The sequence below is a fragment of the Balearica regulorum genome, chromosome 1 (genome assembly GCF_011004875.1).
Source record: "Balearica regulorum gibbericeps isolate bBalReg1 chromosome 1, bBalReg1.pri, whole genome shotgun sequence".
Taxonomy (NCBI): Eukaryota; Metazoa; Chordata; class Aves; order Gruiformes; family Gruidae; genus Balearica; species Balearica regulorum.
The window spans coordinates 214,506,262-214,522,479 of record NC_046184.1 but is presented as its reverse complement, the minus strand read 5'-3'; the positions used below and the strand labels follow the sequence as shown (position 1 = coordinate 214,522,479).

The 16,218-nt window shown below is 46.4% G+C and overlaps 1 protein-coding gene and 1 long non-coding RNA gene across 7 annotated transcripts in view; one reads left to right on the top strand and one right to left on the bottom strand.

The window, feature by feature from the left end:
- NARS2 (asparaginyl-tRNA synthetase 2, mitochondrial) overlaps positions 1 to 10,746 on the bottom strand; it is a 54,049-nt gene extending 43,303 nt beyond the window's left edge. For all 6 annotated transcript variants that reach the window (XM_075742519.1, XM_075742522.1, XM_075742518.1 and 3 more), the window contains exons 1-5: positions 10,534 to 10,746; positions 7,145 to 7,254; positions 6,172 to 6,292; positions 5,341 to 5,481; positions 1,048 to 1,128 (exon numbers count right to left, since the gene is read on the bottom strand). In XM_075742519.1, coding sequence (XP_075598634.1) covers positions 1,048 to 1,128; positions 5,341 to 5,481; positions 6,172 to 6,292; positions 7,145 to 7,254; positions 10,534 to 10,665 — 585 coding nt within the window. In that variant the 5' untranslated portion in view covers positions 10,666 to 10,746. The remainder of the gene's footprint in view (positions 1 to 1,047; positions 1,129 to 5,340; positions 5,482 to 6,171; positions 6,293 to 7,144; positions 7,255 to 10,533) is intronic.
- Positions 10,747 to 14,167: 3,421 nt separating this feature from the next.
- Positions 14,168 to 15,775, top strand: LOC142600188 (uncharacterized). Its single transcript, XR_012833637.1, has 3 exons — positions 14,168 to 14,239; positions 15,279 to 15,323; positions 15,485 to 15,775. It is a non-coding gene; the product is annotated as an uncharacterized LOC142600188 (long non-coding RNA).
- The last annotated feature ends 443 nt before the right edge of the window (positions 15,776 to 16,218 follow it).

Here is a 16,218-nt window from a genome sequence, read left to right as displayed (position 1 = left end):
GGATCTCAATTAAACAGGAACAATTTAGTTTAGCTAATCAACTCTATTGTCCCAGCAAGCAAAAAGCTGAGCCACATGTACTGGTCTGCAAGGGAATCACTAGTAGCACAGGTTAGACCTCGAGATCCTGAAGAACCAGTACACGGGAGGCTTTTTGTCATGAGGCTGTGCAGAGAGTGGGAGACGCAATCCTGCAGCAAGCAACTGCTACCTCAACAATTTTTATTTTGCTTACAGATGATTCACCAGCAAGGCTGGAGCCAATAAGCATAAGTGGCAATGGATGTAATTGTTTGAGACAGAAGAGTGAATTACAAATATAGAAGTATAAAAGGCGGATGGAATTTCTCATGATTCATGGATGTGGGGTTAGGAAGCATGAGAAATCTGTGGGGAAGATCTTAGTGGACATAGCTGTATTTAAGTTTCATAGGAGGTTTTGACCCAAGAGGTGAAGTACTTGAATAATGATAGATTGTGGCAGTAATTTGGTGATGGATGGGGAGACTTGGCAATATCGGGGGAGAATTCTGATATACAACAGGAACAGCTTGTAGGGAGGAATATATACACTGGTGAAAAGGCGTTTTAGGTGTTGCTGACTTTCTTTTAAAGAGTTATCTCACGGTGAATTATATTCTTCACTTCAAAGCTAAGAAATATTTGCATGTAGTAAGCTGTCCTGAATGTCCTATCCCTTGTCTAGGGCTCTTATCATCACATCTGTTTACCAAAATGTTCCACCTCCCTCTGTTATTCTTTGTAAACTCTTCCACAGCACCAGGGATAGAAAAACCTCATCAGTACAGAAGATGCTGATTAACGCACAAAACAGCAATAAAGAAAAAAAAAAAAAAAAAAGAGTAATGCATCTGTTTAACTCTGCCTAGATTATTAATGCAAAGGACTGCTATATTAAAAAAATAATCACAGAAGTACATAAAGGAAGAGTTTTGTAAAAGACAAACATTTCTTCTAACCTTCAATGACTCCAGAATTGCTCTGCAAGCAAAAAATCAAAACCAAACTTTATCCACCTCTGCTTACCTCAATTCGAAAGAGTTCCCCAGCACCTTCACAGTCATTTGATGTAATTATGGGGGTATGAATATGCACGTAGCCATTATCCTGGAACAAACAAGAACACTAACAGTTAATTAGCTAAAGATACCAAACGTCAACTTCAAGAATGACATCAACCAGCACGCATCATAACTCAGCTATTAGCCCCCAACCAGGACAGAGGATGTAATCTTTTAGGCAACTCTGCCTTACACGGACAGGGGACTAACTAAATGCTAGCATGATTTACAAATCAATGTTTACTACTTGGTTCATGAAGAAATGAGATTTATTCCATTATTATGGGTTTTTGCAACCGCCCATCTCCATATCATTCCCCTTTCTTCTCACCTCCTCCAATACTTTTATATTTTTGGGCAGTTTCAAGCAAATTCACCCATAGAGCCTCAACGCTTCAGTTTCTTCCAGCTTTTTGGAAGTTGGTGGTTGGGCAACAGGACATTCTCTGAGTGTTCTCTCTACTAAGAGAGAGGATTAAGCATGTTAGATGACAGAAATCACACACTGCATGAGAGAGAGGCCCTAAAAACACCCAACCATTATAAAAATGTCAGTCCATCTCACATCATCCGAGATATCGGACTCAAATTGATTTTTTTAAGACAGAGTACACCCTGGCTTGGTCATGTTCTAGGTACCTGGAGAATTAATTACTCATTCATATAATAGTTCACAGATCCAGCAGAGACCTCTGAAACCAGGAAGGCTGTATGAAGAAAGAGCTCCTATTCTCTGGGTTTCTCTGTAGTGCAGCCATAGGCTTTTAAACCAGCTGCAGACCAATTTTCAGTGGACGGGTACATCAAGCAGACCGCAGACAATCACATACAGCATGTTAGAGGCAAACCCAGGAACAGAACTCTACTAACCGTCAGGTTCCTAACTTAGTCTCACTAGAGATCACTGGTGGAGCACAGAGATCACACTCATGCGTGTCAAGGCAAAGAAGAACCCGGAACTAGCTAACTTCAGCTGTGAACAACGGATTTGTTTTCTCTTGCATCACTGTAATGTCTAGTACAAAGGGAACCTCTTTAAAATCAGGGCGTGCCAGCGTTACCATGATACAAGTAATGATGTAACATAATCCACTGCCTATTTACACAAAACAGAAATTAAAAAAAAAAGATGAAAAAGCAAATGTTTCTAAAAACTTAATTTCACAGCTTTTACCAGAATAAAACAAATCAACCATTCACATGACAGGTCCTGGTCCTTATCACCAGCTAGTTAAAAGGCTAAGACGATAGGAGCAGTATTTACTGCCCATCCTGAGAATCAAACTAAAATTAATTTGGATCAAAGAGCTCACATGGACATGCTGTGCATTTTGCGGAAGTACTCTGACATGACCAAGAGGGAGCAAAGTCCCTGCGGTCAGCTTTAGGCTACCTTGGTTACAGGTGCAAAGACCTCGGCTTGCCGAGTGCCTGGCAGGAGCTCCTTGCTGAGATCCAGCTACTATCCAGGAAGAAGTTCTGGAGCCAGAAACACTTGATTTGCCCAGGGAGGGCAGTTTTAACCTACCAATACAAAATGCAGGTCTCTGTCACAATCTCATGCGTACTTGGGAGACCTGCTGGTCATGCGGTCTCCAAACCCTACAGGAGATTTTGGAAAATTGCCTAAACTACAGCAACTACTACCACTGTATGAAGAAAGAAGCACATTTCACACAGAAGACCCCTTACATGCTTTCAAAAGGAATGTGAATCGCACAGGTCTGAAAGATGAGAATCCCATAAAACCCTCTGGCATAGTTCCCCTTATAAAAGATCCTAAAATACTTCAAGTCACATTACTGGCTCTGACAAACCTGGAAGTTAGTCAGTTAGTGTGCAAAGTGGAAGTTGCCATTCACATTGCAACTATTTTACTGTGCCTAGGAACAATGTTCCTATCCCACATGGACCACAATACTCAGGAGAAGATTTCAAGATGACATTTCAGCCTTCAATATCCAAACCAAATGCATTTGATATTAATCATTCACCGCTGGAAATGAATAGGCTGGAAAAAGAAGTTTTTAAAGTTACAGAGAGTCTAGATAACTTCAAGTGTGTATTAAAAAAAACTCACTTATTTTCTTTTACCATTAAGCTTTTTACAGCTTTGCACAGTAAAAACACTCTGATTATACTTTCTAGTTATTGTATGTTCTGACACTGTCAAGCTGGAAATTGCAACATTCTTGGGTTGATGTAGGTGGCAATTTAAAAAGACTGCTTTCCTTCCACCAAAAATGGAGCAAACCACAGACATTCCTGGTGAGAGTCGTGACATAAGCATTCACAAATACCAGGTCTGGGACCAAATCCTCGTTATCCATTTAAAAATAACTTCAGTGTTTTTGCTAAATTAATGATACTTTATATTTTTTAATGCTGCTCAGCTCTTGAATATTTTAAACAGGAAGATGTGTCAGAGTCTGAGCTGGAGCTAATTTGGAGAAGTAAAGCCTTTGTCAGGATAAGATGCTTTTTTGTATCTCGGCTGGCTTCCTCGTGCATGTTTGAAATCACAAATTCTTGCAGGCAATGCCATCTAGTGGCACGACACAAGCAAAGCTGGTTCCCAACAGAGCTGAGTTCTGCCTTGCAAACTGGCACAATGCTGACACCACCAGCAGCTTTAACTGACATGGTATTTCTATTAGGCTCAAAAAAAACATAATCTTCTAAATACCATGCAATTCCATACAGATAACTCTTGGAGCAAGCAAGCCTTCTTTGCCGCTGCAGGCTACCAATACCAGTGTACTCAGGACCAGCAATTCAATCTCAACAATTCTGACCTGTTCTTTGGGCCATGCTCATTACTACACATTAATTTTCTAACCAGAATGCTCTGAATAATTCTACTCAGTCAGTTTATTTCAATGAACAGCTTTAGAAGAAAGGGCTCAGGTGCGCTAAAGGACTTGCTACCTCGTCTACTCACGCAAAGAATCGCACGGTCTCTTATCTGGAATCAGAGTTAATTCACTGAAGCTCTGAGTCAGTTTGTTGGTAGCCTTCCTGCACCACAGATTTTTCCGTGTGGGAGGAGGCTTCTGTCCAAAGACCGTAAGGTCACTGCTGAGGATGGGTTAAACAAGTCCGTATTATCTTGTGTTCCACAGACCACACGCACTCGCAGGCAATTATATTGCAACTGAGTGAAAGGAATAAAATAACTAACAGGAAATGCGTGGAAAGACACTAACAAGACCACAGATGTGCTAACCTGATCACAAGCAACAGTCTGGCCAAGGCCTTGGTCAGGCCCAGGACCGGAAAAAAAAACCCCACAGTGTCCAAAATCCATACCCTGAAGTCAGGACATCACACTCCCTCCCTTCCAACACACTCCTGCAAAGCCAAACTGGGGGAGCTGACGATACTAAACTGGGAGGAGCGGCCGACACACCAGAAGGCTGTGCTGCCATTCAGCGAGATCTTGACAGACTAGAGAACTGGGCAGAGGGGAACCATATGAAATTCAGTAAGGGGAAATGCAGGGTCCTGCACCCAGGAAGAACAACCCCAAGCACCAGTACAGGTCAGGGGTTGACCTGCTGGGAAGCAGCACTGCAGAGAAGGACCTGGGAGTCCTGGTGGACAAGCAGCTCTCCATGACCAGCAGTGTGCCCTCGTGGCCAAGAAGGCCAATGGTGTCCTGGGGGACATGAAGAAGAGTGTGGCCAGCAGGTCGAGGGAGGTTCTCCTCCCCCTCTGCTCTGCCCTGGTGAGGACACATCTGGAATATTGTGTCCAGTTCTGGGCTCCCCAGTTCAAGACAGACAGGGAACTACTGGGGAGAGTCCAGCGGAGGGCTGCAAGGATGATGAGAGGCCTGGAGCATCTTTGGTATGAAGAAAGGCTGAGAGAGCTGGGGCTGGTTAGCCTGGGGAAGACTGAGAGGGGATCTGATCAACATTTATCAATATCTAAAGGGTGGATGTCTACAGGACGGGGCCAGACTCTTCTCTATGGTGCCCAGTGACAGGACAAGGGGCAACGGGCACAAACTGGAGCACAGGAAGTTTCATCTGAACATGAGAAAAAAACTTCTTCTGAGGGTGACTGAGGTTGTGGAGTCTCCTTCTCTGGAGACATTCAACGCCCATCTGGATGCGGTCCTGTGCGACCTGCTCTAGGTGATCCTGCTTTAGTAGGGGGGTTGGACTTAGATGATCTCCAGAGGTCCCTTCCAACCCCTACCAATCTGTGAATCTGCAAGTGTTTTACACGTAAAGCTTGGTACAGAAGGGACTACCTGGAAGAAGGAGTGGATGGCTGCAGTGGCTTCACTGCGGATTCTCAAGAGGGAGCCAAGTGCGTTGTTTCTGCATCGCAGGTGAGGGAACTGTCGGACATACTCCAGCGGGTGCCTCTCCTTTGTTTTCAGGGGAAACAACTGAAAACAAGGAAAGAAAAATAAGAGGATAAGAACTTGGGAGTCAATGTAGTTTTATTGCTACTCATGGAATATTATCTCTGCCTACTATAACTCAATCATCATCACAGAGCAGAGAAGAACTAGATGATTTTGCCAATGTTGTCTAGTTATTTTGTGGATTTTATAATGCTTAAGGCACAGGAAGAGCCATGAACACAAGAGAAGGTGGTGGCACCCCAAAATGCTCCACCTTTTGGAAACAGAGCCCCCTTGAAAGGCAGCTGTTCACCTCACTGCTGCAAGAGCAAGCCAGTTCCAAACGTGCTTCTGGCAGAGATGGTTTCCACCTGCACAATCTGGAGCATTTTGCCAGCCCCACTGCTTCACCAAATTGTATCCCAGCCAGATTTGCCAGGTAAATCACCTGGCACGGGTAACTGCTTCAGGGTGGGACAAATGCACACTCTTAGCTGCCAGCATGTGCACCAGTTTCCACATAAAAACAGCTCTGCACCTGAAGACAGCTTTCATGGTGATCCCATGTTTCTCCTTTGACATACACCATAGACACTGATGAAAAAATCAAAGCCTGCAGGAGCAATCAGACTTAAAATACAGTTTGAAGCATGCTTTGCTGGATACTTGGGACCTTTTGAAATTAATTCCCAAAGTGGTCCTACCACGTGGACTCCTGCTGCAGTGACATACCCAAGTATCACAAGGTCCCACCACACGGATGGTTTTGGCTTTCAGCTCCACGTTTTGCATCCTGTGAGGACTTTTGACCAGTTTTCCTTGCACTTCCACTGCGCTTCCAAAAGTCAGGTCTCTGAGTAACCAAGAAAAAACAACAACTAACTAGGTGCTGATACAAAGTCAACTACATTCAGAAGACAGATTCCTGTTAATTTAGCTGGATTACTTGAGATCACAAGGGCTTAACTGATGACATGAAAAGTTATTAAATGCATAGGTGGGAATGTGAATATATTCACAAAGCTATAGAATAATTTATGACAAGGTAGGAGTGTTGGACAAATGAGGGGAAAAGAGACAGACTTTTTATTAGAAAGGGCTGTTGGTGGGGATGAGCCAGGCTTATAGAAAAAAATGTAACTAATTAAAAAAAAAAAAAATCAAGTTATGCGCAGAAGGTTCCAGGATCATCCTGAACCCCCCAAACCTAGCCCAAAGAACAATCAAGAGTGACAAACAAAATAATGAAGCTATAAACCAAGTGCATTATTTTATTATCTCATTATAACAGAACAGGCATGCCTATCTAGGGGGTATGCCTAACAAGCCAGCCCTCAAGTTGTTATGCGAATAGCAACAGAGCTCTGCAAAAACCTGGGGGACAGTTATCCCTGGCTACGTTGTGTGATTTCCAAGCAAGTCCAACAAGCAAGTCCAGAATGCCTAGGTTCCTACAGCTGTTAAGAAAACATGGTCCAAATTTACCTCGCAAGACAAGCGGCTGAAGCACAAGGCCTCAGCTAAGTGGAGACAGTGTAGTCAGACATTCTCCATCCTAAAAACCACATCCAGAGACCTCAGACTGCAGCAGTGCCTTTCCTGGGGTCAGGTGCCAGCTGCTGGAGGCTCAACCAGTGAGTCACCGGGACAAGAAAGGAGGCCTGAACACACGGATTATTTCTCCAGGTATTTCAAATTGACCAACCTATTTTCCAGGCTGGGATCAGCAACCACCTGGAGGTTTTCCAGAGAACTCCCATCATTTATATGCAGGAACAAAACTTCCTTCTGGGATCGGACAGAGCGGACCCAGCCCTAGAGGGAAACAAAAAAGAAATTTGTTATTTGTTGGCATAGACTCTGTGTAGTCCTGCTCTTCTTCCAGTTGAGCTGAACATGCTACTTCAGGCCTATTTCAACTTCTTATTGAAATCAAAGGAAATATTTCACAGAATCATAGAATCTTTAGGTGCAACAAAAATAAGAAGTAATTTTAAAAAAAAAAGAAAAGAAAGAAGTTGGCATCAATTTTTCTGTTGACTTCAAATCAAAAGAGGAACAAATCCTTAGGCAGACACATCAACTCTCCTCCTGAGTACAGCAGGGATAACTAAAAATCTACCTGCGTCTCTGGGGAGCTGAAAATACAGAAAGCAGCAAAGTGCTCTGAAGATGAAAAGCATTTTAGCAAAGTACATATGATTAGTGATGTCCCTTCAAAATACTTCTTACCGCAACAGGAGAGACCAGTAATGCCCAGTTCTTTATGATAACACGCTCAAGACTGTTTTGATAATTTTTAGTACCAATTTTTGTTGCTGCATCACCTGTAGGAAGGTTCCAACTGAAATTTGTTCACTAGTTGTTTACATGCCCTAAGCCATTGGACTGCTACAACAATGATGTTGCAGCCAACAGAATTAGGTGAAAAATTACATATTCATGCAAAACAAAAATCAAAATTAATGCCCTGACAGTTTTGGATGTTTGTCATTATAAGCAGTCAAAATCAACGTTGATTTCTTGATTCTCAAAATCAAGATTGCTACACTGTCCCCACAGAAAAAAAAAATATTCAGAAAAAGTACAGAGAATCATAGAATGGTTTGGGTCAGAAGGGACCTCAAAGATCATCTAGTTCCAATTGCCAAATCTAGAAGCATTCTCATCCAGTTTGACTAAAAGAATTAAAACAGTAGCACAGCAGTTCTTTGTAACAGCAAAACAGTAGAACTGTCCATGTACATGTCAGGCTAGTGTCTTAATTTGAGTTTTTCAATAGGAAACAACATTTCCCTTAAAAAGAAATAAAAATTTAAGTCAGTACCAAGGCACCAAGTAATAGCATGCAAAATACAACTCCCTTAGGTGCTCCCTCGCCCACAAGAGTTGAGAAAAACCTGCCCTGAAAAGTAAAACTATCCACTGGGGAGCTTCCACCTCATCTCACAATACTACTGTAGAGAACAACCGAAAACAGTGCTGATTAAACAACCAAATTGCCTCTTTTCCAATCAGTTCTGTCTGTTGCTTAACTGTAAGTGCCCAAGTAGTTTTGACGACTTCAAACTGTGCTTTAGGGATTTTATACCAGGCAAGCCAATGCGAATCCATCTACTTCTGTTGCTTAGACTGAACAAAGTTCAATACAGTACCAAAAGTAAAGCAATCTTAAAATTATGACATGACTACTGACACAAACAAGGCATTAGACAGGCTGGTGTAATGGGGGGAGGACAACTGCATACAAGAACCATGGAAGATTTTAAAGCCATAAACCTAATGATTAACAGAACTTCAGCTTTTGCTCCAGCCTCACAATTTCAGACAGGCGTTTACCTAAATCACCTCTGCAGGGTGGTCCACCTAAGGCAAAAACTAATGCAAGAAACAAGAGTCTAAAACTAAAATCTGATCATTTGGGCATCCTCATACTCTTATGGCTAAAGCAACAGGTGTTTAAAAGGTATTTCAAACAATAACATGCCTAAAGCTGTTGTGCTTATCCTCTGTATTACAGTAAATTCCCAGAACATGTCACATACATTATACTTGCTGCATGATGTTTAATACGTATAACAGCACGTTTTTCTTAGTTTCCTTCCTTGTAATTAAAGAAACGCACAAAAGCCCTGAACAAAGAAACATTCTCAAGAGCTTTTTTTTTCCACCTCATCAGGCTGTTCTGGGATCTGTTAAATATGCAGATGAGTCTTACATCCTGCAACAGGAAATAAGAGAATATCCACAGGCTTGTACTGGAGCAATAGAGGCTGTGGCAGCAATGTTTTGACCACTTCACACCTTGCAGGAAGCACTGTGTAGCGAGGATCCCAACTCGGACCACACTGCATATTGCAGTAACTAAACCTGGCCATAATAAGGTTGGTTTTAAGCCAGACCAGTTCCCCAATCCAGTTTAATACAAAAAATATTTTTGCCAGCAAAGGGGAAGAGCAACAAAGCAGCAAGGACCTGGGGTGAAAAAAAAAGGCAGTATTGCCAATTTTAGCATCAGTTTATTACAGCTTGTATTATTCATCAAACTACAGCTGAAAAGCACCTATACTGGAGAATATTCTTCCTACCATATTGGGTTTCATTTATGCATGTGCAGGAATACGAGCGTGCTACAAACTGTTTTTTCGGTCAGTAGAATCCCAGACTGGTTTGGGTTGGAAGGGACCTCAAAGCCCATCTAGTTCCAAGCCCCCTTCCATGGGCAGGGACACCCTCCACTAGCCCAGCTTGCCCAAAGCCCCATCCATCCTGGCCTTCAACACTGCCAGGGAGCCAGGGGCAGCCACAGCTTCTCGGGGCAACCTGTGCCAGGGCCTCAGCACCCTCACAGGGAAGAATTTCTTCCTTATAAACCTAAATCTACTCTCTTTCAGTTTAGTTTCAAACTGTTACCAAGTACTCCAGTCCTTTACAGATTCAACCAGAAATACTGACAACTGCACATTTCTAGCCAAGGGCCTTAAACTAAAACAGGGACTACGCATCTGCAACCACTGCTCTGTCAGCTGGGAAAACCAGAAAACAGGGACACACAACCACGTGCATTGCTGAAAGGGAAAGAGCTCCATTGCTAAAAAGTCCGTTTATCTCAGTCTACCTTGGTTCAGAAGAGGGGCTGCACATGAACATCAATGAAACTCTTATCGCTGGCTCTACCCGACACTGCTATAAACCTAGATACAGAACAAGACCTAAAGTAAACCATTAAAACACCAGCATAGAGGCAACGGTTCCCTCTTCCAAACCAAACAGGTGATAAAACCACAACTGGACAGAGCATGTTTCAGTATAGCCCATCACTGTAACAGCCTTTCCTTGCAACTGCCCTGAGTAATTTCAAAGCTTCATATCTGATCCAGCAACGGCAAACTGAACACACACAGCACGAACTGCTCTACAGACTGTAAAGGAAATCTGTAAGTTTAGTAAAACACGCTGCGGAGGCTCTAGCTTTTCCCCCCGAAGCACAGGCAGTGAAACCGGCGTGGGGCACGACACCCCCGGCTCCCCCCCTGCCGCGAAGGCTCTGGGCCGGGTCATTACCAAGCACACCCCGATCTCCCGGTCACACACCTGCACTTTAACCTCGTCAGCCGGCTCCCGGGCTCCCAGCGCCTCACGGACCCGCAGCCGCACCGCTCGCTGCGCCTGAGGCAGGGAAGAGCAGCGGCGGAGGACCTGCCACCCGCCCCAGGCTCCCAGCATGGCGGAGGCCTACCGGGCCCGCTGCCTCCGGCCGCCCGGCCTCAGCCCGCCGCGACCGACCCGCTCCCACACGGCTCCCGTGAGGCGCTGCGCCTCCCGCCGCCTCACGTGACCGCCTTATCCAATGGCCGTTGGGCGCCGCCTCAGCGAGCCAATCGAAACGGAAGAGCGGCGAGACCGAAGGATCGCCTTGTCTGCCGCGTCGGCGCAAGGGCCTCTGGGAAATGTAGTTCATGGTGTGGGGTGCGGAGGGAGGCGGTGGCGGGGTGGGGTTATGGCGCCAAGCCCGGCACGGGGGGATGGGGTCCTCATGTGGGGAGACGAGGGGTCCCATGGCGGGGGTAAGGGATCCTGCTGCTTTCTGCTGCCTCCTCTGACTCAGGAGCCCCAGCTGGTCTCCCACTGCCTCCATTGCACAAGGGGGCTGGGGACGGGCCTGGCCGAAGCCTGTGGGGAGGAAACCAATGTCATCCAGGCCGGGCTGCAGCCCTGCTCCTCACCCAGCCCTGCGAGCGCTTATGGGAGCAGGCTGAAGGGAGAGGCCAGCCTTCTCAGTGGCAGCATGGTGGGACAGCATGCTGTGGACTTCAGGGACCACCTGCCACTCTCCTGTCCTCCTGGGTCCCTCTCTGGAGGGGTGAGCCCCATGTCGGCCCATGCTTTTCCTAATCAGGGACACAGGACTCTCTTCTGCTCTGCAAGCCCTGCTGGGGGACAAGGCCCTTCTCCTGTCCCTTTTTCTGCACCCTGATCCTCTGCCTCGTCCAGCTCCTCTGAGTGGTGGGTGAAAAGCAGCTGTCAAGAAGGCGAGTGTCTCCAGCCCTGCAGAGAAGGACTTGGGGATGCTGGTAGGCAAAAAATTGGACATGACCCAGCAATGTGCACTGGCAGCCCGGAAAGCCAACCGTGTCCTGGGCTGCATCAAAAGCAGCGTGACTGGCAGGTCGAGGGAGGGGATTCTGCCCCTCTACTCCGCTCTCGTGAGACGACCCCCCCCCCCCCGCAGTACTGCATCCAGCTCTGGAGACCCCAGGACAAGAAGGACATGGAGCTGTTGGAGAGAGTCCAGAGGAGGCCACAGAGATGATCCAAGGGCTGGAGCACCTCTGCTATGGAGACAGGCTGAGAGAGTTGGGCTTGTTCAGCCTGGAGAAGAGAAGGCTGCGGGGAGACCTTAGAGCAGCATTTCAATACCTAAAGGGGGCTTATAAGAAAGACAGAGAGGGAGTTTTTACTACGGGCCTGTTGTGACAGGACGAGGAGTAATGGTTTAAAACTGTAAGAAGGTAGATTTAGATTGAACATAAGGAAAAAAAAATTTATGATGAGGGTGGTGAGGCCCTGGCACAGGTTGCCCCAAGAAGCTGTGGCTGCCCCTGGCTCCCTGGCGGTGTTGAAGGCCAGGTTGGATGGGGCTTTGGGCAACCTGGGCTAGTGGAAGGTGTCCCTGCCCATGACGGGGGTGTTGGAACTAGATGGGCTTGAAGGTTCCTTCCAACCCAAACCAGTGTGGGATTCTATGAAAAAGGGGTAAACTCAGCATCACTTCCCCATGCAGCCCAGACTTTGCCGCTCTGTTCTGCACTTTGGCTGCGCATCCCTCTCCTGCACAGCCACACTGCAGGAGGGCAGCGGCTGAACATAATCTGCTGTGCTTGTCGTCAGAGGTTGTGCCATTGCTGTGCATCGATCTTTGGAGTATGGTGGGTGAAATGAGACAGCAACAGTGTGATGCCCCAGGGCCAGGAGGTGCTGGGAGGCAGCTTTGGCAGTGACACTGCTTGTAGGGAGACAAATCCCTGCCTCGCTGCAAAGTCTCAGGTAAGAAAAGAATTGCTGGCCAGAGACCTCATTTAAAAGAATCAAACTGGGCTCATGGGAAAGAGAAGAGGAAAGCTTTGTAGATGTCTGGTTTCAGCTTTCACCCACGGTGCTTTTTATCTGTGCATGAAAAGCTTCTTGTCCTCAAAGTCCCCATGCTGCTTGCCAAGGCCTTCCTTCACCTCTGCCTTTGCTCGCAGTAAGCCGATGTCCCCACCCGCGGCTCTCAGTCTAGACCTGAGCTCCGAGCTGCTTTGAAAGGCCGTCCCGAGGAATTAGAGCTGCAGAGCAGGGGCACGGGCATAGCAGGGTAAATGAGAAAGACACTCAGAGGAAGAACAGGACACTGCAGGGAAGGGTGCAGGGAGGGTAGGTGAGAACTAGGCTAGAAGTGCGTCCTCAGCCAACGAAGACAACTTGTCCAACATCTGTCCTCCGTGCCACTGCAAGGAATCTGGCAGACTGCCTGGATGCGTGCGGGTTGCTGCCTCAGTGCTGGATGGAAACACACAGACACACGTGTCTTGGTGCTCCTGAGTGAGCAAAATTAGTTGTGTTTTAATGCCAATCGCCATCCCCTCCTGTAAGGGCCAGCATTGAACTTTGATGTATGTTGGTACAGTGTTGTGCTGTGGTTCCTTACAGAATCACAGCACAGGGAGGAGCTGGTACTGTGTGCAAGCCAGATAATTAATTTGGGGAATAATTAGGGAGTAACACCAATGACAATGTCTAAATACACCAGGATAAGCGTAAGGTCCTTCCCCTCAGACCCATCTGCCCCAGGGCCAGCTGTGTGTCTTCTGAGGGAAAGGGGAAACACAGGAAAGTCTGGCCTTAAATTTCTAGGGCTGGAATCAAACTTTTCCCAACCAGCTGAATATCCTTCCTTCCAAAGACCAAATGGTATCACTGGAGAGGGCAGGAATTTGGTCCATCAGTCCCCAAAAGAAAATGAGGATGAAGCACTAGCAGAGTACGAAGCTGATGGTCTCCCGGGTGCCTTTGCTGCCCTCAGAACTCAGCTGTACACCTGCTGCTGCTCCATACACCCTGATTTGTTCCATACTCCCTTTTGCTGGGTTCTTCACCTGGGGCCGGCGCTGGCAGGACTTACGTTGCTGTGAGCCGTTCTGGGCTCCTGGACTGCAGACAGCATTCATGTGCTGACGGGCATAGTTTCCAGCCATTTTTCGCAAGAGGGCAGGGGGGCAGACAGGGGTTACGGTGTTCCCAGAGCTCTCCAACAAACATCGATTTGTTCCCAACAGAGCTGACCATCCTTTTGTCACTGCTGGGTGCTGTCCTCACTAGCCAGCAGTTTGGCAATGTCAATACCATGAACCGTAGCCCCAGTGATGACCCCAGGTCTCAGGTTGTTTTAATAGGTTCATATGGGTCCATACAGTGCTGGAGTTAAGTCATAGCTCTGTTCCCTCTCTGGTACATGAACTGGGTGTTTTGGAGCCGGTGTGGGTGTCTGCGAAGGACGCAGTGGTGTCTGAATGTATATTTTGTTTCTTTCCCTGCAGAGCAGAGCTTTTCTAAAAGCTCTCCAGAGGGCACTGGTGGTGTTTGTGGATCGGATTAGTAACATAAGTCTGGGCTGGGAGGCAGGAAGCTGGTTGTCAGAGTGTCTGCCGGGAGGTAGGTTTAGAGTTTGGTGACAAATAATGATTCTCCTGTACTTGCAGCTGGGCATGGGAGCTGTGAAGAAAGCATGGAGCAGTGGTGGGAAAGAGCTTCCAAACAGGTAGTGTGAGTTTTTGGGTGGGAGTGGAGAATCAGCCTTATGCTCTGAAATGCCTCCTCTGTAGATGTTTCATCCTGGTGCTTTAGCTTCAAACTGTCTCCACATGGAGCTTCCTCACCCATGCCCTCTACACCTTTCTGTTCCTTCACTTCGTCCTTTCTAGTGGGTGGAGGAAGAAGACCTCCACACAGTTCTGCTTTTGAAGTGAACCTGTCCTTGTTCCCTTCTGATTTTGAAGCTTTTAGCCTCAGATCCTCCAGATCTGGCCAGGGAGTGGGACTCCTAAGAAAGGCAAGGAACAGGGTGTGAGTGGTACGAAGCAAGAAATCAAATCTTGCCTCCTGTGAGATGACTCTTCTCTGTCTGGTGTCTGATGACACAAACCGGGTCTGTCCACATAGATTGGAATTGGAGATACTGTTACAGAAAAACTCTCCCCTCGGGGCTGGGCACGTGGAAATCTTTTCCTTCTCTCTTTCTGAGTGCCCTGAAGATGTATTTCCCAGCAGTGGCATCTCTTTCTGATTTCAAGGGCTCTTTCAGTGAGGGCTTTTATCAGCAGTGGTTTCCACTGTTCATGGAGCTCTGATCTGGAGTCCTGAGCATCCCCAGAAAGTCCAGCATCCTTTTGACTACGTTGCCAGGAGATCAACTTGTACCTTCTACTTGAAACTCAACATAGTGCCTTCTGGGCAGATAAAGGACTATGCATGCAGGGCATAAGCATGTTCTCCCAAGAGGAAGAAGAATAAGGCAGATAAATCCTTGTTAACCTCTGGATAATATGCAGTTCTTCAATCTGACAGACTCCCCAAAGTTAGGAAGTCTTCTCATTGTATCGGTTGATGCCCTTTGGTGTCCTTAAAGGTCCTAGTTTGAAAATTAGACGCACAAGATGATAGACAACATCCTGCTGTGTAGGATGTTGAATGGGGGCACTGTGATTAGAAAATGCTGGCCTTTTTTTCAGTGATAACCTGAAATGAAATGCATTTGTCTTTATTCTAAAGTAAAGAATTTGTATTTCTTTGTTTCACAGCAGTAATTTTCCAGTGAAATGAGATACAACATTCCTTCCAATAAAGTAAGTTGTTTTTGCTAAGCAAACCACTAGTTTTGATATTTTATTCTTTCCGTCTCAACTTCCAGGTTTTTTTTCTGAACCTTTTGCTGAAAACAAAACCCAAGCAGATGCAAAAAATGCTTCTTACCCTGTCCTTCAATTTTTTTCTTTATGTTTCCCAGCAGATGAAGAAAAGAGGAGACCCTGTCCTTCTGTCAGAGGGTAACACATGATTTGGCCTGGCTGACTTCAGCTTTCAGGACATGGCCAGCTTTGCCGAGGTTGGCAGACGAGTACACACAATGCTCAGAGATGGTATATGCTTGCTGTGCTGGGGCTAGGCTGTATTCGCAGTCCTCTCTGAGAGCACGCCTGCATCCCAGGAAGGAGCCAGCCCAGAGATAACACCCCAAGGATGGAGCCTCAGGAGTTGCACAGCAGTATCTGAGCTGCTTTGTTGACTGTTCTGCTCTGATAGTGCTCGTTTGTGCTGTCTACTGATGAAACCCTTATTCTGCCTTCCTCCGGAAAAGATTCTAGTGAAAGACAGAAATTGAACCCTTTCCTGCCTGGTTACCAGTGATGTTGACCAATACTGGTACTGAGTAGACCTGTAGCAAGGGCCAGCCCAATCCCCTCAGTGTTCAGGAACTTCCTCAGGTTCCTCCACTCAGAGTGTTGCTGAGAAGTTCCTAGTTTTACCTGAGATGTGGTTGTTAGCTCTCTCTTAAAACTTTTTTTCCCCCCCCATCTGAGTAACAATGACCTCTCTGAGGATTCCTGAGTTCAAAACCTCCTGGTTTGTGGCTCTTGCCATGATGATAGGGATGAGAAGCAACATGGCTCTTCATGCAGGCCGTCCAGGTGAGCAGAGATCCTGGATACTCAGGGACAAGGGAAAGCAGCAGCAAAATGT